Source organism: Rhyacophila brunnea, unplaced genomic scaffold, assembly GCF_057557595.1.
Source record: "Rhyacophila brunnea isolate RB1 unplaced genomic scaffold, BYU_Rbru_1.0 scaffold_23, whole genome shotgun sequence".
Lineage (NCBI taxonomy): Eukaryota > Metazoa > Arthropoda > Insecta > Trichoptera > Rhyacophilidae > Rhyacophila > Rhyacophila brunnea.
Genome location: NW_028232893.1, coordinates 12,687,516 through 12,714,693, shown reverse-complemented (window position 1 = coordinate 12,714,693; position 27,178 = coordinate 12,687,516). Strand labels below are relative to the sequence as shown.

The 27,178-nt window shown below is 30.9% G+C and overlaps 1 protein-coding gene across 1 annotated transcript; it reads right to left on the bottom strand.

The window, feature by feature from the left end:
- Nucleotides 1–342: 342 nt before the first annotated feature.
- On the bottom strand, nucleotides 343–25,964 carry LOC147069519 (uncharacterized). Its single transcript, XM_085950719.1, has 4 exons — nucleotides 25,808–25,964; nucleotides 17,329–17,538; nucleotides 5,435–5,533; nucleotides 343–3,260 (listed from the first exon to the last, which is right to left on the bottom strand). The coding sequence occupies exons 1-4, from the start codon at nucleotides 25,820–25,822 to the stop codon at nucleotides 1,149–1,151; spliced, it is 2,436 nt and encodes an 811-aa protein (XP_085806845.1). The 5' UTR covers nucleotides 25,823–25,964; the 3' UTR covers nucleotides 343–1,148.
- Nucleotides 25,965–27,178: the final 1,214 nt, after the last annotated feature.

The following is a 27,178-nucleotide window of genomic DNA, read 5'->3' as shown; positions in this document are numbered from 1 at the left end:
GAATATATTATTCAGAAGCAATTCTTTTTTATTTTACAAATAATCATGAATACCGTATGTAATTCCAAATATGAGATCACATGCATTTGAAATAACTATCGAATGAGATACTTTTTAGTGCCTTGTCGTATTGTGATTATTACATTTTTATCATCTTACGAGCCATTCAATATTTATTGTTTATTACAAACTGTTCTTTATTTTTGAGTAATCGACTAGAAAATTTCCCATACCTGTCTCAGGTCACCCTAATAATTCTCTGTTAATATTCTTAAGGGTTTAACATTCCAGTAAAATAAAACAAATTAATACATTTTCAGTTTTATTTATTTTTTTCGAAGTTTTTTTAGTCATTCCTTGGAACGAATTGCACAGTAAGTACTTATAATTTTTTTTGGCATACACTTTTCACAAAAAAATGCACCGTTTTATGTATATGCTATCGTAATTGCTAAAATGAAAAAATACTTATATTAAAATATTACTTTTTGATATTGAATTATTATAAACATAGGTAATAAAGAAGAATTGGAATGTGACTACTTTTGAAAAATTTTAATATATATATAATAGGTATGTGTATAGATTATATAAGTACAATTATTTTGCATATTTGTTTTTAATAATACATATTACTGTCATTTATATAAGACTTGCCCGTTGCTTTGTAAAAAAAATCAATGAAACTGAGATCCCGGCATCAAAACGATATTAAACACTACGTAGCGTTATATTTATAGTATGGGTAACATTTTCTCAAGATGGCTCTTAACCTGTCATTATTTTATAATGTATTATAATGGGTACAAAGTAATTTCAAAAAAAAAAACTTGTCGTTAGAAAAATATGATATATATATAGATAACTAGTTGGTAATATCATAATTAGCCATGGATGAACCAATCGAAAGACAAATTAATGAACACATCGTTGGGAAGACTAGGTTCCTAACTACATATCGTATTTTATTGTAATATTTATTTTAAATTATGACAAAAATCTGCATGCTTCATTCTATAAGCATCGAAAATTAAATATTACTTATCTCGTTACTAAACCTAATACTTTGTATCACAATAATTATTCAAGGCGTTACAGCATAGATCTATCGCTAGCTTGGTCATGGCAGTAATAATTGGTAACATTATTTAATATCCTCGAGCTCTGGCATGTGCGGCAAAGTGGGCAGCCTTAGCTGAGGCGACCTCGGGAGTATCCAACAAGAACTGTCCATCGGCGGTCAAAGCCACTGGAGAAGCGGTGGGAGCATATCTGAATCTCAGCAAGTTATAAGCGGGGGCTGCAAAAGAGTACCCGAAGCTTGGAAAAGATGTTCTTACTGTAGGGGCGCTATATACCAGTTGTCCATAAGTTTCAGAGTGACTTCCAGAAGAAGATGATGATGAAACTCTTGCAGATTGTTTGGCATGTGCGATGAGATGGGCGGCACGTGCTGCTGCTACTTCTGGTGTGTCCAAAAGAAACTCGCCTCCGGGAGTGATTTGCGTTGGTGCATATCTGGAAGAAACGCCTGACCAGGATGAAGATCCGGATGACCCAGCAAGAAAAGCATTACGACTAGCCAGATGCTCGGATTTTGCTTGTTGTACTTCTGGAGTATCCAAAAGATAACCATCAGCTCCTACTTGTATATCGGCTTCAGGTCCAGTCCACTTGGCTTGAGCATAAGCGAATGGTGCTGATGTATAAGCTACCGAAGGAGATGTATACGCTACGTAAGATGGATTACCAAAATTTAAAGCGACAGTGTTTCCTGTATCTTCTGAGTAGTCGTCACCAGATGATCCAGCGGCAGCTAGTTTAGCCAGATGTTCAGCTTTTGCTTGTGCTACTTCAGCAGTATCCAAAACGAATCCGTCAGAAGATACTTTGATATCGGCGGGGGCATCTGAGATTTTGTACACGTTGTTAACTGTTGGTGCATTAAAAGCTTCTACTGCAACTGATTCAGCGTCGTCAGAAGAACTATCTGAATAATCTTGGGTGTCTCCTCCGGCAGCTGCTGCACGTGCCGCATCGCTTGCATATTGAGCAAAATGAGCAGCTTTGGCTTGTTCAACTTCTGGAGTATCCAAAACATGTCCATCAGCAGATAATCTGACGTTAGCAATTTCATTAGATTTTACGTACTGAATTGGGTTATGAGCAACAACATTGATTGGGTGAGCAAATCCAAATGTGGACACGGATCCTGATCCCGAGGAATAACCTGCTGATTTGGTAGCAAAGTGAGAAAGATGTTCGGCTCTGGCATGGGCTACTTCCGCAGTATCAATAACATGTCCATCAGCGCCGATTTGAATGTTGGCATTTTCATGAGATTTTGCATAGTTTCCAGAGCTATGTCCGACGACATTGATTGGTTGAACATATCCAAAAGTGGCTGAAGAACCTGATTTTACTCTAGATGATTCTGCAGCGAATTGAGACAAATGTTCAGCTCTGGCTTGAGCTACTTCAGCTGTATCAATAACATGCCCATCAGCACCAATTTGAATGTTGGCATTTTCATGTGATTTGGCATAGTTTCTAGTGCCAAAAATGTCTGAAGAACGGGATTTTACTCTAGATGCTTCTGCGGCAAATTGAGATAAATGTTCAGCTCTGGCTTGCGCTACCTCAGCTGTATCAATCACATGACCATCAGCACCAACTTGGATATTGGCATTCTCGTGTGACTTAGCATAGTTTCCAGAGGTGTGTCCGACTACACTAATAGGTTGAACGAAGCCAAACGAGGATGAAGAATCAGAGTTTGCTCTAGATGATTCAGCAGCAAACTGTGCCAAGTGTTGAGCTCTGGCTTGAGCGACCTCAGCTGTGTCAATGACGTGTCCATCAGCACCAACCTGGATATTGGCATTTTCATGCGACTTAGCAAAATATCCTGCATTATGAGCGACTACGTTGATTGGTTGAGAGAATCCAAAAGTGGCTACAGATCCTGATTGTGCCTGAGCAGATTCGGCGGCAAATCTTGCAAGATGTTCAGCTCTGGCTTGGGCAACTTCTGCAGTATCGATAACATGGCCATCGGCTGCGACTTGGATGTTGGCTGGGGCGAATGTCTTCACAATAACAGGTGACCCTACTTCAACAGTATCATCGTAGGAACCGTCATCGTCAGAGCTGCTGGCTGATGCACCAGCTCTCTGAGATTCGCTGGCGACTGCGGCGAGGTGCTCGGCGCGGGCTTGTGCAACTTCATCTGTGTCCAGAACAAACCCATCAGAGGAAACCTGTAAAAGAAAAACCACATATTTATCATAATTATTATTTACTTGATTACTGTTTTAATGTAGTGATATTTTACTTAGACAAATGTTTGGAAATAATTTAACGAACGGCATAAGTACCTAATCCTTGTAATACATACCAATTGCATTCAAGTCATACATTCATATAGTTATTAGTACCTAAATAAAATCAAAACGGATCTTCAATTTCTTTACAATTAGTATATTTTCGGCGTCATTAAGTGAGAGGGAATGACTCTTTCCATCAAAGGTCGCTCGAAATAATAATTTTTTATTAACATTAATAATCCTGCCGACTCTAGTTCCTTGCCTTGGGAAGTTTTTCCAGGGACATACAATACAACTTTTAATGATGTTTTTCCTTCATTATAATAATATATTAAGGTATAAATTACACCCACGATGGCCGCGTGGCTTAAGCGGCAGTCTATAGTGTCGAGGGTCCCAGGTTCGAATCCTGGGTCTGGCAAGTACACATATTGTTTTTCAATTTGTGTATGAGTCAGAGTATGGACCTAATAGGTTCAGCAAGTGGCTGACATCCAGTTTTCGTAAAAATAAAATCTGTTAATACAAACCTCCACTCTGTGGAGGCCCATATGATCCTATTAGGATCGGACATGGTCGAAAGAAAGATATATTAGGTATACGCTCAAAAGGATGTAAAGACATGGTAAAAATGTAAATAATACCATTTATGAGATAGAACGGCTGTATGCAGCTGCGAGTTTCTTTGACGCTAATGACGCAATTGATTCATCAGAAGATTTAAAAAGAGGCTTTGAAATAATTTAAACTAGTCATACAATTATTTCTAAAATATACCAAAATTTGAAAAAGATTACTTGTACACAAATAATAAACAATTAATATTATTACGTATTATTACTATTATCTATAATAATAATTATTTTTTGTTACATGATGTAATTCTAGGAAGATCTTTATTTAATTTAACTGTATGCTTTAGTGGTTAGATTTTATGGTTTTTATTTTAGATCAAAATCAATTATTAGTGTCTCCATTTTCTATTACCCTAAACCCGGAATTGGCTGTATGACGTTTGTGCTAACTTTTTTATTATTTTCCCATCGAAAAATAATCACTCTTCCCACAGGAAATATTATCATATTTAATATCAAGTGTGCAATAAATGATTCGATCATCGTGTTGTAACATACCATATAAAACTAGAATGCTGAAATAATTTCAGTGGTTATAGTAGGTGGACTTCTCGTATATCATCAAATGCAGTTTGCAATATAAATGCGAAAAAAATCGTAAAGGCGTAGTCACAATAATGCAACTGCATGGCATATCTCTTGCAGCAAAACGTGTTTGTCATTATTTTAACAATGTGACAAGGACAAGGTCGTTTTTCTCGTTAAAAAGCGGTCTCTTCGCTTCCATTTCGTTTCTTTATTTTGCTACCATGCATCGACAACAATCTAGATTAACGATTTGTATGACTAATACCAATAATAAAACTAAAATAACTCATTATAAGTAACTGGCAATGCTTAGTTTTGTGATGGCATATTGTGATTTAAAAGTTGTTCTTCCAGTTGTCACATTAATGACAGATTTATTATCAAAACAAAAGAACACCGTCAATTTTTCGAATTAATGATGTTAGATAATTTAAATAGGTAGGTACCTAATTTATAAAAATATCCCGGTCTAAGTAGGAGCAATTATTTACAAGTTTAATAGCTTATATTGACCTTAATACACCACTCAAAGCTTTAGATCTCCAGCCATACAGAGTTATTATTATTAATTAATATTTTTTCTTAGACAATAATAATTGAACTCATTTACCTGAAATTCAATGACAACCTTGGAAATATATATATACATAATGATTGATCGAAGTAATATTTAAAACAATACTAATTGATATGTGAGTAGTATTGAACCGTTTCATTTTAAAATAATGAGAATAAGACAGACAACAGTCGACATCTTTTTTAATATATATATATTAAATAGTTTTGACATTTAATGTTTACTTGAAGATCAAAACTAGTTTCTATATTATATTTAAGAATACGTTTTGTAAAATAATATAGATGATTAGATCGCCCACTCTGGATTTGCAACTGTAAGACATATTTCGTATAGAAGAAGAAGATTAAATGAAGAGAATTAATTACCTGAATATTGGCTGGGGCATGAACGGTACGAAGGGAATCGTGGCCAAGAGCGTGTCCACCGCGTCCAAAAGAATAACTCACTTGTGGGCCAACGACAAACTGAAATAAAGAAAATTCATCGTTTTATAATGATATCAAGCAATATGACTAAATGGACGTGAACAATGAGTAACCTTATAACTTATACAAGTTATAAATCAACATTTAAAACCGTTTATCTCTATCTATCTTCTTCTTGGTCGTTCTTTCGTGGCTGATAATCGTAACCACCTTGAAATTTAATCATCTTTTAACTCTTCATTCCTGTCGTCCATCTGCTTTTCAGGTCAGAGTGAAGGCTACATCCACTAAGCTCATTTACTCGGTCGCTGTAGCTCCTTTTCTGATTTGCTTTCCCTAGATACTACCCAAAACCACCAGTTTCTCCAGGTTATCAGATCAAAAAACTGCTGAATGAGTCTCAGACAAATTGTTGACAGCCATTCCTTTATCTGCATAAATCTATATGCGTATTTTTATTTCTGTTTCACATCCGCCTTATCCACTAATAGTCAATCCCAGATATATAAACTTATCTACTGTCTATTGGTTTTGAAGTATACTTGCTGGTGGTAGAAGGTACGCATTATAATATGATATAATTTTATCTTTAAATAACTAAGATAAAAGTAGATTAATATATAGTATAATACAAATCGATTAAAATTATCTACGCTCCCTTTGAGCTTTAATTAACTTCACGAGCTTTCTTTGACAGATATTTTCTACGATTTTAAATAATAACGCAATATTTTACACAGTAAATGGCTAGACCTCCCTGTATGGAATGATTGCAAAAACAAGAACAAGTTTTTAGACTTTGTGCTTACAATAAATATTGTTCTTATACGATACACGCTGCGAAGCAATTTAATGGAATGCAAGCACATGAAACGGGCAGTCAGGTTCAACGAGTACCTATGTAATGTATTTGATTTCATTGGTAGTGTATTCAATCGATAAATAAGCAAAGCCTTATTCAATTCAATATGCTTAACCTTTTTACGGCTAGGGCGGTAACTATTTTTAGAATAAAGTAAATCACTTTAACATTAACATAAATACGTATAGAATAATGAAAAATTATTTAAGAATTCTTTCATATAATAAATAATAAATATTGTTTTGAAAATATACATGAAAAGAAAAAAACCGTTGAAAAGAAGGTTCGAGTAAACTCGCTTGTGGCTTGACGGTAGATGTAAATAAACTTTGATGAGTTATCTTACTTATGGTACTCTCCAGATTAAAATACTATATTATCAAGGTCTAAGAATCATAAGAACGAATGAACCAAAACTGGCATTTTCTGATTGTTTCACATAAAATTTTTACCATTTTGAAAATGGTCTTTTTTGTTTATAAAATAATTTTTTATACCTTATTCTTTACTTAGGTAATAAGGTTTTTACCCTTTTGTATTGTTAATTAACTGGATTGTTGTCAGTATGTATTTTCCATTGGTGAATGCGCATGGCGAAACCTGGGTCTAAAAAATGACACAAAAGGAATAGTCCAAAACTCAAATCAATTAGAATTTTAAGTATATATCAAAACGACGTATTTTTGACTCGTGTATATACGTTATGACATATTATATTTTCGAGATGCGTCTATGTCTAATATAACCAAAACCAGGTTTTGACAGTTAACGTTCGTGGTATAAGTAATAAATAATCAATTAATTTAAAACTATAGGTACACATTTTCTTTTATATTGTTTAAAACCTTAGTGTTTTTTTTTATATTCTATTGATAAAAAAGGTGATAAAATTATTTTTATAAGGAATTTTGTGATTTAGTTTTCAATCAGTGATTAAATTATAATTATAGTGAAAAGTATCAATTATATTACCCACTGGCTACTTCGTAAAAGGCAGTGTTTTTTTTTACTTTAATATTAACTAATAACGTTTATCATGACTCGTAAAAATGATTTAAAATACCTTAATTTGCTAAACGGCTTGTCACGATGTGAATGATCTGTCACGAATAGTGCAAAACTATTTATTATCTCATCCATAAGTGTTTAGATTACAATGTAAAAAATAAACGACATCATTTATTGTGTATACAACCAGCGTTGGATTTTAGTGAAATAAAAATGATTCAGAAGTCAAACGTTTCAATTATTCATCTAGATATTTTTCAGTTAAGCCGAATATGATAGATTTTCGTTACTATATTAAACTGTTGATAATTATTATTCTCTTTTCAACTCATCATTGACCTCTGTCCACCACGCAATTTTTGTTACTGATATTAATATTAAAGATATATTGCATCGACGAGATAGAATAAATCAATCAAGGTTACTATTTTTTAGTGGCTCGATTCTGCAGGACTTTAAATCATCAGAATAATTGAGTGGAACTATCTTGTTGTCTTGCCTCTTTTATATTAAGTTGTTCCAAAATTTACCACTTATTGTAACAGGACGACTATATTTTTGATTGTATTTTTTTCATTTATACTTTTTAATGTTTTTCAGTTTATTTTATTTTTTACTCTCTTATAAGTACACTAGGTACCTGTGTTTTTTTTTCTTTAAATCATTCTTAATAGCTATCTTTAATGTATTTTTTATAACTGTATTTAATATAAAATATAATTTGATTTAATTATGTTTTCTGTATCTCGATTTTTTATTGGGACCATCACTTGTTCATTTATTTTATTTCTCATACAGTACTTATTCGTCTGTGATTGATCCTATCGGTTGATCTAAATCTAAATAATTGAAAAATACACCACATATTATAAAAAAATAACTTAGGAATTTCATTTTGTCTTACAAGTTTGTTCTGTAAAATTAATACAGCTCTATCAAACCATGAGCAATTCAAATAATTACTATGCTTAATCGTTTCGCAACTTTGCAGGTGGGCTGGATTTTGTTGTGAAATATTAATTATACATACATATTCATTTAAAGTGGGATGATAAAATTTAAATTCGCTCATAGTGCATTCAATTATTAAGAAGGTTTTCATTTATTCAAATTTCTACTGCATTAATCTCTCAAGAGTGACTATGTATCCACAGGTGAATCACACTTTAATATAAGTTATAGGTATATATCATATATAAATAGATATATCCGATCCGAATGATCAAACTAACCACTTAGTAGTTGAATTCAACTATGTAGTTTTTCAATAATTGACGGTGCTATGTATGATGAGATTGCTCGCGGAACCTAATTGGCATGGAGTGCATTTGACACCTGAATAGTGTCTTCAAACGCGACCTTCCATTATGTCTTAACACAATGCTTACGGGCCCTTTTAATTAATTTTGTAATTAACGTGTTAATTTGCATTTGAAAAGCAATTAGCAAAAACACAATTTTGTTCGGCCCGTAAACAAATTGTTAAGAGTAATTTATTCAACCAATTTTCATGTATGCGTGTGAAACATGGCTCTTATTGTAAGAGAAATTGAAAAATTATGAGAATGCATATTAAACACAACGCGGAAAGGTTGCAAAATAAACCAATGGCTAAGGAAGCCGACAAGAGTACGCGACATGATAGAGATCACTAATCAGATGAAATTGCAATGGGCTGAACATGTCGCTTGGCGAGTGAACAAATGCTGTCACATAATGGTACCCAAGGGACACTTAATTCCCACAGGGGTGTCCAAAAACCTGCTGAATTTAGAAATTAAAAACTTCGGTGGATGTACGTCGCAGCGAAGAACTAGAGGCCTAAAATAGTTGAGCGATGTAAGGTAGGTCTTCATCCAGTAGTGAATCGACCCCGGCTACTGATTATTAATAGACAATTTCTAACATTGGTATTCACCACATATAAAAGCATTCTATGAATTTATTATTATCATACAGTGGACTCAAACCAATGACATATAATTGCAGAAGTGGACATGTTGCCATTTAAATTACATCCATTGCTTCACAGTAAATAATTTTATACAGTATATTAATCTATATATTGGAGATACCTATGTAAATTAATATTGGTGACTGTTGATATATTGGAGAGTTATATTTAGACCGTGCCCATATACAAGAATTAAAATTCGTTTAACTAATTATGTTGTATAATATGATTATTAATTTATATCTCAAATACTATTTATTTTAAAACAACTGTAGACTGCAAGTAATAAACTTCGAATTAATTACCATATTTAGTAAACAATACAATCTGTAGTAGCTCTAAATCATTACCCTGCCTCTGTTTTAGCACTCCTTTATTATGTGCATAATTTAGTTTACTATTTTAAGACTTCCTTATAAATTTATTAAATCCCAACTTTGGAATTCATTCAAGCATACGTTATTATTAATTTAGGACTCATTGTGTCGTGTAAGTTATTTTCGTAGGAAGGTTTGGGTACTTAGCTTTACCGCGCGTTGAAGTCTTTTCATACAATTGCGAGTGACTAAAGATTATTATTTTGATCGCGTAAGGAAAATTTTATTACACCTTAATGATGTTGTAAGTTTTATAAAATAATTTGTAATTTTATATTCATTTTAATATTACATAACACATCTATATACCACTCTATATCTTGTGAAGTTTCCTTATATCCTTCACAAAAAAATCTCAGATACCTCTCTATATACTTAATATAATTAATTATGCATAGTATATATTATTATGCGTGAAATGCATAATGTGTAAAAATATTTAAAAAAATAATTACAAGATAAAAAGAACTTTTTATATACAACGTTTTTAAATTTTCTGTTGAATCATATAAACTTGACTTGACTAGCTTAAACGATCAAAAAAATTGTACTTGATAGAAATAATACTGAAATGTAATTTTGACATTTCATATTAATTTCCATAGTAACGCACGTATATATTAATAATTTAGTTTCTGGGACCCCAGACCCCTAGCAACCAATAATAGTGGAATGGATTACGGATTTCTTCCGAAATAACTTTTCACACAAAACAGAATTAACTGAAAATGAATTCAATTCAATTAAAGATGGCTAAAAGTATTAAAAGAATGCATTGGCATCGTGTTCTTATATATTCTAAACGTTTCAAATGTCTAGCTAGTCGGGAAGTTAGTTAAAAATCGATTGCAAGATTTGTACCGGACAAACAACCACCGGACAAATTAGAATACGAGCTAATAAAATCGTTGTAATAAATAAAAATATATCGCTATAATAAGACGTATAGTATAAATATGTCTATACCGTAGACTCATGCAGTCATATAATATACGATCACATGTGATGTTAACATATCTGTTAATATAAACCCTTACTCTGTGGAGGCCCATACGATCTTCTTATGATCGTACATAGTACTATTTTCGACGTATATTTATCAAACGCAGTTGTAATAAAATTTCACGATATATTCAGGTCTACAAACTGTAGGACGTTAATGATATAATAATCACATATGCAAAACAGACTCGTAATAATTCTGTTTATTTATGAATCAAATATTCAAAACCGTCCCAGTGAGTCATCTTTACTATATTAATAAATTTATTTTGACAATAATAAGGTGGCAAGATGAATAACTATTATTTCATCTCACAACTTTGACCCTGAATATAAAAATTGTTGACTTATTTATCATGAGATATTTCGACACATGAAAATAATAAGATAATATTATTATAAATTTAAATCTGAAATGAACGGAATGGGAAACGATAAATACGACACATTTGAGACATTCTTATCTGGCCTACATAAATATGTCATACCGAAATAATAACTCAATGTTGATATTTAAAAATATGACAGATCGATTCATTTTATATTTTTATTTCGAGTCCTTTAAATCGTTATTTTCTATATTATAAAGATTTATGTTATCTTTTTCCTATATCATTTTACTAATATTAATATATTATTTTTCAAAATATCCGCAACAAATGTAATATATCGGTGACTTATCCAAACACATATATACATTTTTTTAAGTTATATACTTAAATATTTCGGATTCTAATATATCATTAGCACAGAACAGATAATAAGAGTCTTCAGAGAGATAATCTGAGTTCCCTGATCATTAGCCTGTTAAAAATACCTCAAATGAGACATAAGGACTTACGGCGCAAAGCAAAACCATTTGGATTAACTTAGCAATAAACACCATCCAGGGTTTTAAATTTATTTTCTTAGTTAGGCATCTCTAGACCTATTTTAGATGGTTTCGTTTTAGTCCTCTGGCTTTTTCCTTGGATTTACTACCTGCTATATAACGTACTTATGTTATTATTATTAGTTGTTAATATTGACCTCCTAAAGATAGGCGCGTATCTTCGGGACGCTCTTAACTGTGGTTTTGAATTGCGTATCAATATGCAAAAGTAAATAAAAAAAATTGGAGATTTCCATATTCAGGTTTAGGGCAGGCTTGTAAAGAGAGTGGATCATGTTAAATACCTCGGTTGTTCTTTATATGAAAACTCAACTCCAGACCATGAGATTAAGATTAGAATTGTGTCAGAAGAATAAGTTTTTACGCCTGTAATTATAGAATTATATGACAATTTTTTTTTTTTTAATTTAAAAGAAAACTATTCATCAAAACTTTCTGATATTTTACACAGATTTATATTACTAAAACTCCTCACGGGAATCCACAAAAATGTCAATTTATCCAAATTGGTGGGTTATGATATATTGCCATTTGCAGAACGATATCATTTATTATCTCTCTAAAATGGCCTATCTAACGAGACTATAATATCGGTAGAAAAAGAAATAGGGTAAAAAACATACGTTTTGACTCCAAAATAATAATATAATATCACACACATCCATTTTCCTTATTCAAATGTTATAATATTATATTAATAATTATTTCCCTATCGTAATACGAATTCAAAACTTCCATCCGATAACTCAATAGTTTAATACTGTAGGCACAGATTGTATATTTAATGAACTACCTACATAATAATAATATCTACTTTTTTCTTAAAAGAACTACATGTTATGGCACCGGATTTATTATCAGATATCAACCGCAAATTGAACAGTATCAAGATACGTGACTTGATTCAAATAATACTCCCCTTTATCGTTACGTTTGCATATTTTCATAACTCTTGAGTATATATTATAAACTAATTAACTAGATATGTTTACCTACTGTTGTGTTGATACATCAATGGTTTTAGACTAACCATATATTGTAAATTATTAAATTTGTAATCAGTTTCTTTCAATGTTTGTTGAATGAATTTATTCAATACAAGATGGAAATCTTATGCAAGGATATTCTAAAAATATTTAAATTATATTATAGTGTATCCACGTGTGTTATTATATACAATAACAAAAAAGGATCGCCTAAAGTACCGCTATTACGTTGGTGCGCAATTCCATCGCCATTTTTATACTACACCCAAGAAAAATGCCTCAAATATTATGTAAAAATATTGTTTCTACAATTAATAATTAACTACCTAAGTCATCCAAATGACCAGAATATCTTCTAAAACCTTCCAAAAAATCTTTTAGGGCTTTGAAAAACGATGTCTATTATTTTATGAAACAACTACAAGATATTATATTAATATGTACCTGCGTATAATTCAATCAATAACTATTTTCGCAGTACTTAATACGAATGACATTAACGCTATTTTGATATATATTTTAATTAAAACTACGCAAAACAAAGTATGTTATAAATCAAAGCTTTATTGTTTATATATTTTTACAAATGAAAGACCATATTTCAGCATTTAAGGCTTTAGATGCATATTGATCGTTTTGCCTATCCAAAAGTCCTAAATAATATTTTAAATTATTTATTTCTTTAACGATGTTAACTGTCAATTCTTGGTGTAAAAAAATAATTAAAATAAAACGCAATTTGTAGTACAAGTTCTTAGAGTTTTATATTTAATTACAGTCCATATTATCTTTTTGGTATAAATGTCTATAATATTGTATATGTTGTATCAGTTAACGATGTCCCATTGAAACAGTTTAACAGATAGTAATTAAAGTATGTGGAGCAAGTACTCCATAATAGCGAGGGCTAGCGGCTGGTTAATGCACTTCTTAAAAATGTAGACATTTTTAGCGATACATTATGTAAGGATTTTGTTTTTAAAATTCTATTTTTTTGATTAATTTTTATTTTTTTGTTGTTTTTTTTATTTTATTTCTTTCCTATAACATTATTTTTGCTTTGTTTTTTTCTCTACTAAGTTGATTTACCTGTACTTTTTTATTCTAAATGTCATGTTGTGAACGTCTTGAATTAATCATTTTTTATGTGCTCAATGTGTCTTTTTTAAATAAATAAATAAACATTATTGTGTTTTATTTTAATTTACGACATTGGTACTTACAATATTAAATTCTACAAATATCAAAGTCATTTTGGTTGGTACACCATTATCAAAAGTATAATATGAATAAATGGTTTTTCTTTTCTGATATACACTAATATTATTAAATCATTTTAAATAAAGAAAAAAATATAGAAAATATAAAATTATTCCAAATTCAAAAGTTCGTCAATTCATTTTATAATAATTATAACAACTGCAGAAGCTTAAAATAAAAAATAACACCATATAAAAAAAAATAAAACAATCCAAGGCCACCACATTATAAAATATTTAACCGAATCAGATCAAGAAACCGGTTATACCGGTCGGCACAGTTGTTGATCTTGTCCAAAAGCAGTCGGTCAAAATCAAGAGTGATTGAATTTAATTTTTAATAATACAAAATGCGGAAATGTTACGTCCTTTTAATTGCCTTATTGGAGTGTGTGTAATGGCACATCGCTCTCGCGAATCAAACTAATAACAGCCGGTGTCAAAGATCCCTAATTGAGTCTAATAATATTTAGTCCATATTAAGTATCACTCGATCTATATTAAGAAGTCATTAATACAGGAAATGTATTTTTACGCTAGTAACACTGTGATAGACATGTGAAATTAATTCCATTTACATAATAAGGTGAATTTAATTTCAAATATTTTAGGAAGTAATTAGTTTATAACACGATAAAAGGAATAGATTGGCGTATGTTTTTATATTCTGTTTTAAAGTAATAAATTTACTTATAACAAATAACTCTTGACTAGGAAGCATAACGATTGATTTTTTATAGTATTTGCTCGAATTTCTTGAAAACGTTAGCTAAGTATATCAATAATTTAATATGTGTCAGTTTATCAAGTATTTTGTATCGCGTACATTTTTCGTTTTGGCCCCAATGCGAGGTCACTTTTGAAGATAATTTTTAAGCATCCGAGTTTGCCCCGTGCTGGTTGGGTTTCATAAGCAATATTGTAATATTATATTAACCTCTGTCAATAGATTTTGTCCAAAATAGACTACATTGGTGATCTACACGATATGCACATAATTGATAATGACCGATGTTGGGTCACCAAAGCAGTTTATGGTTACTTTTACCTTTAAGACATTTATCTTATTAAAAACGTACTTTACGGCTTTCATTTTCAATATCGATGGGTTGGTACAAGGAGAAGACAAATCATTAATGACACACTAAAGTAAACAAAACTATTTTAGAGAAAGCATTTTAGATACGTGATCAACATTCTTTTTAACTGTCAGCGGCAATTTTCTTTGACGCAAATGACACAATCAATTTGTTAGAAAATATAAAAAGGGCCTCTAAACAGTTCAAATACGTCATAACATAATTAGGTTAAATAAAAATACTAATATTATTATGTGTCGAACTCTCTATCTTATATAATAATTGGAAAGGGAAGAAATGTTTACATTTTTATTTTTACTAGATAAGTTGGTAGATGGAGTTTATGGTTCTTATTTTATTTTTATCAGCCAGTCAGTGTCTAGGGTCTTAAGTCCGTAAACCCGCCACTGCTAATTATTGTTCTAATGTGACTGCGAATCACAAACTCATCTGAGAAGTTAATTCTCTACAGAGAAAATTATGTGCGAAAATATTATTTTTTGCGTAGATAAATAAACTCGTCAAATCTAGTATCGTAAACTACTTTCTACATTATTTTTTTGTTCGGATATTGGAAACACGCGAATGATTTTTTACAATTATAAAAAGGGAACATATCACGAGAGGTTAATAATATTATGAATTCCAGAGTAGAACTGTCATTGTTTTGGTCAACAATCTCAAATGTGAAGATCGCTTAGATCATTGAAAATCTTCGTATGGGAGACGACAGTTAAAGAGTATAAGATAATACTCATCGAAAATAATCAAATCAAGTCTTTAACTAAGCTTTATAACATGGGGGAGGTTTCAGATCCAGACCCACCCACCCCTCAACCATTTTTCTGTGTGTGCGCCTGCTTCAAATGAATTGCGCAAATCTACTTACCTATAATCACGGATTGAATTCAACCAAAAGCGCCAATTAAGCACCATAAGATTTGAATAAATTTACAATAATGTTACTAATAAAAAATCTCACGCGTATCTGATATCATAAAATGGGTGTGACAGTATTGTAATCGAATTAAAGCAAGGTCGACATTGTGCTAATAATTACTTCCACATTTTGTTACTACAAATACATATTATAATTACAAATTATTACCTACGCGTGTGATAAAGTTTAATGACTTTAACGTAATCGGTAGTGATCTTAATTATATTTATAATCTCGTTAGTACGATTTGATTTGCATATTTTTAATTTTGCAGAAATTAATACTACATATTATCAAGGGTGTTTCTTTAGTTTATTCGCTGTCTATACTCTACAAGACCATGTATCTATAACTTTGAAGTATTACTGAAATTATGAAATCGTCTATAATAGACAATTGGAGCAAATGTAGTGTAGTGTGAGATTTACTATTTGCTAATGAAAGGGGGTTACTAGGTGTGGTTGTAAGAAAATACAATTTTCGAATGTGGATAAATATTATTTTCAATATTTACCGTCTCTATCAAATTATTTTAATTGCACTTTGTCATGTAAACGAAACGCGTATTAGGTATAATATGTAATATTTACGCCCACGATGGCTGCGCGGCTAAAGCGTCGGCCTGTGGGTTCCAAGTCAAATTCTGGGTCTGGAAAATATACATATTGTTTTTCAATTTGTGTTTGAGTCAGAGTATGGACCTTACAGGTGGAGCAAATGACTCAATGACTGACATCCAATTCTCGTAAAAACAAAAATCTGTCAATTCAAACCTCCACTCTGTGGAGGCCCATATTATGATCTTATTATGATCAGACAATGAAAAATAAAATTCGTATTGTGTAAATTTTGCTTTTATAATTTGTAAATCAGTTAATAATATTAAGATTTCTTACCTCACACGCATTTTTGTTAGATGACAATTATTCTTATATCAATATTGGCCAAAAAATGTATCACAAGTTGACAGAGAAAATACATTTTTTTAAATCTGTGGGCACACAAGTTATTCTGATGAACCAATTATACCTTTCCCAGTCCTCGTGCGATTTTGTTAAATAAGCAATAATTCTTAGAATAGTTAGATCTCGGAAAAACACTGAATGAAAATTGTATTTTAAAAATTACACTTTCAACATTAGAGAATAAATGTTCATAATATATACGTAGTTTGTATACAAGTGTCAGAAAATGGAATAGGTATTCGTTTGTTTTTTATTTATTTATTTTAAATCTTGTAGTAAGTTGATAGCATGCAGGTGACATAAGATCGGACGTTCCTTTGTTTTTTTTTAAATCTTGTATAAAATGAATGGCTATCAGAACTATGCATTTTGAATGTGAAATGGTTATACATAAGCATGTAGGTTTCGGAAAATACTCCTTATTGAACAAAGAGTGTTGTATTCTTAAATCTTGTATATTAGTTATTATGTCATATGTGTTGATTCAATGTTAGCTAGGTAAGTACTTACCGAATGTGGCTCTGATACACCAGCCGACTGGACATACGCACTCCTGAACACTTGCGCTGGCTGCACGAAAGCCTGGACATAGTTTTGCGAGCTTGGAGTCTGATATGAATAGCTGTAGGCGCCGCCATCTTGCGCGACGCGCACGTAGGGGCCGTAGATGCTAGCGCTGGGACGCGCTGTGGCAGCGCTCAACACGGAGAGGGTTAAAATCTGGAAGAAATATAATAATTTATTATAAAATAATTAAATTAGAGATATGCTATTAATATTTTTTGTGACGCCAATGACACACAGTTTAAAAGCCCTTGAGTGTATATTGTTTTTTTAATAACACTATAAATTAAGTACAGACCTACAAACTTATCTTAAGAATGGAATAGGAGAGCCACTGTCGAAAACTACCCAATCAAGACTCGTAACTGGACAAAATTTGACATTCGAATGAAATTTTCAAAATGGCTTCCTATGGTAGTTCGTAGTTCCATTTTAGGCCATTCTACAGATAAGTTTATTGGTCTGTATATTATTATAGTTTCATGGACATTTCAGATACAATACTTATTTTGAACCATAGAGAAAGATAAAAAAAATAGAGTATAGGTGGAATGTTACTATAATAATAATGACAAATATTTTTTTAATTGCGTTAATATTGGTGGATTATTTGTGTCGCCTTTTTAATCTGTTTTATAAATATTATTCAGTTGAAAATATTGCTCTGAGGCGGACGAAACCGGTGCAGAATTATTTATTAAAAGTGGATAAGTACTAAAAAAATTTGCGTTTTATTAAATTAATCAATAATGACAAATAAGTTAATGAAAAGGTTTTTTATCCTTTTATCTTACAATGTCATTATTTCATTATTGAAAACCAGGAATGCATCGTCAAAAATTATAATTGAATAATAGAATTTAATATAATGTATATTATCATTTTATTAAATGGAATTCTAGCAAGTAAATTCCCTAATAATTAATTAATGAAATCCATAAATATATACATCTGTTTTCTTGTTTTCCTTCTTTTGACCATATTCGATCCTTATAGGATCATATGGATCTCCACAGAGCGGATGTTTGTATAAACAGATTTTTGTTTTTACGAAAAATGGATGTTAGCCAATTGCTCAATTTATTACGTCAATACTCTGACTTTAAACACAAATTGAAGAACAATATGTATATTTTCCAGATACAGAATTCAAACCTGGGACCCACGACATTATAAGCCGCTCGGTCATCAACAATATTTTAAGATCGTATGTCATTTTATGTATTTGAAATAATTATATTATAAAACAAATACGCATCAGCTGAATTGAAATGAAGTTTATCAGTATTAATTTTTGATTCATTAGACTATTGTTTCGAGATCATACGATAAAAAATATGTTTTAATTTATTGCATTTAGATATCTCGGAGGTATTGTAAAAAGTGCTTTAAGCTAAGACGTATTAACAACAGGTATTTTTTCCTCATTTGCATTAATCATTATTGTCGCACAGTATAAAGAATAATGACTTTGATATATTTTACGACAAAAGTATGCACTGCATTTCAGATAATTTTGTAGATTATTTAAGACTGGTATAATTTTATACAAAAATAGTTTTCTAAACACGGTCATAATTACGTATGCATATAAAATTTATTAAACATACATAATTTGAAAACACTTCTGAAAAATATATAACCAATAGAAAAACACTCAACTGGAATTCAACAGATCTCTCCGGATTCGCGCCCACGCGCATTGACCACAATGGGCATCTTATCTATAATTGCGACGATTTTTAACTAATGGTTCTTATGATACTCTCTAAAGCCTTTTCTAAATTGAGTTACCATTGGCAATCAGGTTTTCGTCTGACAAATTAAAATGGTGGTTTTCAGATTTAAGTTAACAGCTTTACAAAGTTATATAAAATCTTTAATTTAATCAATCCAAACTATTGAAATAGATAATGATACTATGTGACGGTTAGTTTCAATATTTTCAAATGCAAAATATTAATAAGCCCATAGCTATAACTTAATATTATATTATAGAAATTATTTATTCAATTTGAGAGATTTGGCATTTAGTTTGTTGTAATTCATGATAAGAACATCTCACCATGTGTCATGGCTATAGGCATCCTATCATTTTAAAAAGCGTTTCAGAGACTATTGTTAGAATAAATTGTCTCAATTAGATAGGATGCTTATATCATTGTGGTCGATGTGCGTAGTGCGAATTCCGAGAGACGCAGGCTCTATCCTGCTGGGTGTCCTATTTTTTTCAAAAAATATTTTTTCTATTGGTTATAAATATTTTCTCAGAAGTGTTTTCAAAAATTATGTATGTTCAATATTGCCTGATAATGAAAATAAATTTGAAATATCCCGCCTGAAATACTTCGATAACCCGTATCCTATTCTATGTCAGTTATTCAGTTTTTGACATTAAAATTTCTCAAAGTACATTGCAAAAATATTTTGGAATAAGATATAATAAAAAGTGTATTCATTTAAATAAAACACAATATATACTACAGTATATTCGATTTCATCCGCATAAAAGGCAATTTTTAACAGTTTATACAAATAGGTTTTTTTTAAATCACAGGCTTGGCAGAATTGTTTATACCTACATTATCATTAAATTCTGTTCAGTGTTGTCGAACTAAATCAGGGGAAGTCAATCTTTTTATACCTACCGCCCACTTTTGTCTCTCTGTTAGAAGTTATTTTTTCTAACCGCCCACCGGTTCCACAGTAATGGTGATTTATAAAGTAGGGAAGTACCTTTACTTTATAAAATTTATAATCTTTGTATATATACTTTGCATACATAGAAGCATGAAGTCTGATGAATTACATTGAATTAATTTAATTATTAAAAGATCCCTGAGGCTGATGCTGCGAAACTAAATAATGGATATCTGTCTCAATTTTTATGAGGAGCAAATGAAGGTCTCCTCTTTTGGAAATATTCGGGCGGTTTCTTTTTTTGATCATAATATGATTAACAACACTAAAGCCTGACTCCACAAGATATGAGGAAGGGAAAGGTATCAATATCATTATCCTTCATTTTCATTTTCCACATATTTGGACAGACATTTTTTTATTTTGCAATAGGTTTTCATATCACCAATATCCGAAATTTAAATTGTCACCGGGAACTTTATGAAAACATAATAAAAATATTTTTAAAACTCCTACCGTCCACCATGCAAGCTGGAACGCCCACTAGTGGGCGGTAGGGACCAGGTTGACTACCCCTGAATTCTAAATTATAACAATATATACATATAATCGATAAACAAATAAAAATAACATCAATATTTAATAAAATACTTAATTTCGTGATCAAATATAATCCTATCCTATTAGGAGAAAAATAAACAAAATGTTAAATGATATAATTGGACCACTTTTCAAATTTATTAGACCGCCACAAGTAAAGTATTTTTGAATAACTCTACCGAAACCTGTCCAACTTATTGATGCATTATATTTTTAATTGAACTGACATGCCGTGGGACTAGACGATTAGTAATATGGGTATACTATATTACATGACATCTAATATATTTAAGAAGCCTGTAATCAGGAGATAATGATATTATATGTTTATTCTCTTTAAAAACTGTATTCGTAATAGATAGTATTTGTACGTAAAACATTACAATATGATGTGGTATGTATAGTGAGATTGCGTGTAGAATAAAACTGGCATGGGTATATTTGGGCAAATGAATAGTCTCTTCAAAAGTGACCTCCCATTTTATCTTAAGAGTAAAGTATACAACTAATTCGTGCTACCAGTGCTCGCATATATATTTGAAACATAAATATAACTTAACTGTGGTATTTAAGAGACATCCAACGTGGCATGGATAGGTGCATATCGGGCATAACGCGGAAAAACCACAAAACACAAAATATAATCTAAGAAAACACCCAAAAGTACGCGATGTGATTGAGGTCATTAACTCATTCGCTGCTGACTATATAAAGATTTTATTAATTAGCACCTTTAAAATGTACGTTAATTACATCTATCGGCCGCCCGGTCATTACGCGCATGTGCGTCTTCAGCGTCCAAAGTATTAATTATATGAATTGGCAATAGGCTGGACAAATAGCTCGACAAATGAACAACTGCTGGACAAATGCTAGGGGTTCTAAACCTTAAAACCTGCTCCACCTCCACAGAGTAGAGGTTTGTATTAACAGATTATGTTTTTTACGAGAAATGGATGTCAGCCATTTGCTCAACCTATTAGGTCCATACCCTGACAGACACAAATTTAAAAACAACATGTGTACTTAGCAGACCCAGGATTCGAACCTGGGACCCACAGTGTTATAGTCCAACGCTTAAGCCGCGCGGCCACCGTGGGTGGTGATGAATATATCAATTATAATATTATTATTATACTTACACAAATAATGCAATCTACAACTAAATAATTCAGTTGTTTTTTTATTAAAAACAAAATTATCAACGAACTATATAACAACTGTACTTCTGGATTAACTCTGTACTTGTGTTATAACTGGCAAAAAAAATGAAGGGAAACCCAATATTCCCTACCGATAGACAATTTAATGAGATAATTTTTATTTTTTTAGAATTATTAATAACCATGTCCTTGCTTTTTTGTACAAGGTGGTTGTTAATAATTTTAAACAATCACAAAATTGAGAAAATTTTGAGAAAATCACATAAATATTGTTTCCTCACAAGGAATCGAACCCAGAACTCTCGGGTGGAAGGCCAGCGCCTTACGCACTGCACCACGAGAGCTGCCTAATGAGTTAATATTATGTAGGTGGTGTCTAATTAAAATGAAATTCCATTGTAGTATTGCAATAAGGCTTAAGATTTTACTGCCCAAAACTCTATCATATACCAATATCACATAATATTTTGATGTAATATTCAAACTTGATTAACTCTATAGTAGGTAATAAATGACATATAACGTAAAACCTAAAGGGTCGCAAATAATTTTCAATTTCAACAACTTTTAAATTTCGAAAACAATTTATGTACATCCCGGATCTTCAGTTGTCATAATTTTAATTTACCCTTTATGACTACGCCATTTCTTCTTGTGCAATAAGTACCTAAGTAATTATTAATAGTAATTATCAATATATTTTTTTTTCTATTACCTGATACTTGATTGCATTAGATTTATTATGTACATTTATAAATTATCCTATTTACGACTCAAGTAAAAAAAATCAACTTAACAACCTAACTGAACAACAATATATTATATACGTGGTTTTAATAATATCACATGTTAAATAACTCGGGTGTGTCACCTTGAAGCAAAGGTTATATAGGCTTATTTATTAATTAATATACCTATATTATATTTTATACTTTTGTAGCATTGGGATTTTTTTTATCTTAATGTTTCCTATATCATTGACAATTTACAAAAACACAATATTATTCCGGATAGGCGATAACTTTCAATTTCATTATTATTTTTACCGATAAGTTTTAAAATAATCCGTCGATATAAAAAAAAATGTATATATCTAACCTTCCCAGTGATCGAATGTAAATTAATATGCTACATGATTCAATTTGTAACGTTTGGGATTGTGGCGGGTGATAAAATCAAAATACAAAATACCATATTTCAATAGGGAAACAATTCAAAAAAACCTTATTCCAAGATAATGAATGTCGTTTGATTTTTCTTGCAAAAATTCTCATTTTAATTAAGAAACCTTGATTTTGAGGAATATATATGTTTTTTTTTTGTATTTAGCAATATTCAGCAATGCACAATATAATAAGGAATTGACTCAGAAATTTCAGTATATAACCGAATTAATGATTAATCTCAGAAAAGGATTTTTCGATTTTATGACACATTGAAGAAATTTTTGGCTTTTTTTTATTGAATTGTAAAGATAATACCTTTCTACATCGAATGGCATTAGGAACCACCAAAACCACAAACTAATAAGCATGTGTAATTTATTTATTTTCAGTGCGTAATGCAAATGATAGCAACGCTATTTTCATTTGTTTTTTTCACCTATCATCGACTTTAAGATAATGTTTTTTTAAATTTAAACTACGCATAAGACTCGTGCGCATTTCAGTCTTCATTTTTTGGAAAAATATATACAAAATAAATTGTAAAATCATTCTACGTACTAAACAAATTTAGGATATCCTGACACGATCTCTGAATCGTTAGTATGTTTTAAACGTTATTTAAATATTTAGAAATAGTGTAAATAGTATTGGTAGCATTTAAAACATCTCAGATGTGTAGTTATATGGCAATTTCTCCATGTACATTTATTGTAACTGTAATCAGTAGGTACTCGTAGCTTAATTAGTTAGACGATAAGACACTTGCCCGTAAAGCAATAGGTGTATAGTCAAACCTTTCATGATCCAAGATTTTTGTTCTTGGATTTTTCTAATCTTATAAGTACCTATGTTTGTTTTAGGCGATTATATGTATTTCTAATAGTGAGTACTATAAATTATAAAGTCTTGCGTATATTCTGGTTTGAAGAAAAATAAATAAACTACAAAATAATCTATAAAAACTAACTGTATGCAAAAATGAATTATTTTAAACCATTTTTATTGTAATTCGAAATATGTTATCATAATAATTAATTATCATTCAAGTGTGTCTTATTTTTGATATTGTTGAAAAAATACAATTAACCTTAAATAAATTCAGATGAAACCAATATTTAAAAAAGCGAGGCAAAAAACTTTGAATCTGTCAAATTTAATTCTAAATGACAGCGTCAATTTTTTCTTATTATTTTGATGAGTCAAATGAAAAGTAATATTATTCTTTCGACAGTGCGATGTATTTTTTTACCAATCGCAAGCTTTTCAGGTTCAATAGCAAACGGGTAAAAAATTAGCACAAAAAACCCAACTTGGTCACTGTAGGTATTAAATAATATCACATTTTTTATCGATTGTGACCACTACGGTAAAAACTGCTCGATTCTAAAACAAAAAAATGTGTGATTTTGTTTGAATAAGTGTTATTGCTTGTCGATCATGTTATTCATCTTTGTTTTAAAAAAAATATTGGTTGTGGTTACTTAATGTCTATGATTCACCAAGAATGTATTTAAGGTTTAGATTGGATATTATTAAATACACGAATTGATTCCGTACCTTTTTGATATTATATTTGAAATATATATTTGAAATATATATTTGAAAAAAATGAGCTGAAATATTCTTAATTAATAACTGTTTACATTAAAAATAATTAATCAAACATTTAACTAAAATAAACTTATTACCATCTTTTTATTAGCTCGTATTCTTGTTTGTCCAGAACAAATTTTTTCTTGTTTGTCCAAGATTTGTATTGGACGATTAAAGATTTTTAACTAACTTCCCGACTAGCTAGACATTTGAAACTTTTAGAATATATCAGATTACGAAGACCAATGCTTTCTTTTAATACTTTTAACCATCTTTAACCAAAATTGAATTCATTTTCAGTTAATTCTGTTTTGTATGGAAAGTTATTTCGGAAAAAATTTATAAAAAGTAAAACACTATTATTGGTTGCTAAGGGGGTCCTAGCAACTAAATTATTAATATATACGTGCGTTACTATGGAAATCAATATGAAATGTCAAAATAACATTTCAGTACCTATTCTATATTTTTTCAGTATTTCTATCAAGTACAAAAAAAAAGTATTTATTAATACATAATATAATTGTCAAGTTTATATGATTCAACAGAAAATTTCAAAACTTGGTATATGAAAAGTTCTTTTATTCAAAAGCAAGTGTGTATATTTAAAAAAAACACAGTTTCAATATAACGCAATTTGAGATTGCTCTGTCCATTTTTTTAATGAATCAAAAACAATTTTCTTTATAAATGATTTTTTTTTTAATTTTTTAATGAAGATTTTTTTTAAATCATCATTTATTATTCAGCGAAATGGATTTTAAATATGGTTGTCAACCATTCGCCCAACCCATTGACTGACTATTCGCTCTAAAACAAACACGCATTGACAGATTAATATGCGAATTTTGTTAGACGCGGAATTCAAACCGACAACTTTTAAGTTCTGAACCATAACTGAATCAATGTTGAACATCGCTCATATTGTGTATATTTTAATTAGACTAGTTTAATTTAATACAAAATGAACTATGTATTTAATTTTTTATTGTTTATAATTATTTATATCAAATGAGAGTTTATCAAGCAATTATTAGTGTCGTTAATATTATTATTTTATAATTAATTGAAATAGGAATAACTTTGGGAGTAGTTAATCTGTTTATTATTTATTTTTATTGTGAATAAATGGTTATTAATATTACTCTGAACATTATTAGCGATTATACCATTGTATGACTTGTTCAACTCCTTGTATTATACCAATTAAAACCAGCCTAATATTAAGTTCGATACTTGTAAAAAATCAATCAAAAATCTCACCGCCAATTTCATCATAGCGTCTTCTTCCTTGTACTGTGATATCGTTCGAAAGAAAATCGCTGTGTAAAAATAAATTTACTTAGATCTCAACTCTGCGCTACCAGGACACTATTTAATTACTCTGAAGACGCGCACGGGCGGAGAAGAATTAACCACAAGTGTCCCCGGAACTCGACGAGGATGATCAGCAACTGAAGAGTGTTGGATGAGGCAGATCCTTTTATAGTGGGCATGCGCATCACTGCTCGTCCGACGCGACGCGGGCGTCTCCCCGATGCAGACGACGCTGTTTTTTTAGCGTCCATCCGTTGAGCTTGCGACTTGTCAACGGCAGGCGTAGTCAATACACAGTTGCATTTAACACAATTAGTGTGCACCACAATTTCATATATATACCAATAATTTTGGATAATAATGATATACATTGTTAATGTGTCATAGTATAGATTATTATCGAAGAATAAATGTTATTATTTGAAAGCAAAGAAATTTTACTAAGTATCCAATTACTTATGGCCCCCACATCTTGAAGCGGGCCCCTAGGCCAGAATCTTTGGCGGGCCCGTCTACCTATTGCTAAGTTTAAGGGCAGTGTTTTCCAAATTCTACACGGAAATTATCATTTAAGTATATCATTCATCATATCACAACAAATTGCAACGCATGACTTCATACCTATTTAAAATAGCCAATAGTCTTGAAGTGAAGTAGCGCCGTAGGCGACTTTTTTTACTGTTAGAGTAAATCTGTGATGTGTTCATGTAACTTAGCTGGTCGAGCCGCCACGCCGGGCCCTGTCTATGCCCGGGCCCCCAGGCTAAAGCCTTGTAACTCCCCCCTGGAATTACTGCAGTCATAAAATCAATAGGCCTAAACACGACATCCAGTCTCTATATACCTACCGATACTTTTAAGCCAAATTTGTTTTATGACTTACTGACAGTTAAGTCATAAAACGCAAGAAATACAAAACCCACTTAATGTCCTCAAATATTTTAAAAAAAAATCATGTCCGATCTTTATAAGATCACATGAACTTTCACAGAGCGGAGGTTTGTATCAACAGATTTTTATTACGAAAAATAGATGTTAGCCACTTTCTTGACCTAATAGGTCCATACTCTGACTGCAAACATAAATTGAAAAATAATGTATGTTATTAATACTTTCGACCGAAGGTACTTGATGGAATTTGAATTTAAATTCTAATGGATTGTGTAGTATTTTTTTATTGTTATAAAGAATTTTGACCTATTATTAGGTTTGACGATTTATTATAATAATATGCTGTCCAGTGTATTGTTATTAATAAGATAGGGTTTTTACTAATTGGGTTTTTTACTGACACTTCAGCTATTCATAATTTGTTTA

Excerpts from the sequence above, each read along its gene's own strand:
- LOC147069519 (XM_085950719.1), bottom strand. Across the intron at positions 5,534-17,328 it reads GTGTATCAGAGCCACATTCG|TTTGTCGTTGGCCCACAAGT; the intron begins GTAAGTACTTAC and ends TCTTTATTTCAG. Across the intron at positions 3,261-5,434 it reads ATGCCCCAGCCAATATTCAG|GTTTCCTCTGATGGGTTTGT; the intron begins GTAATTAATTCT and ends TTTCTTTTACAG.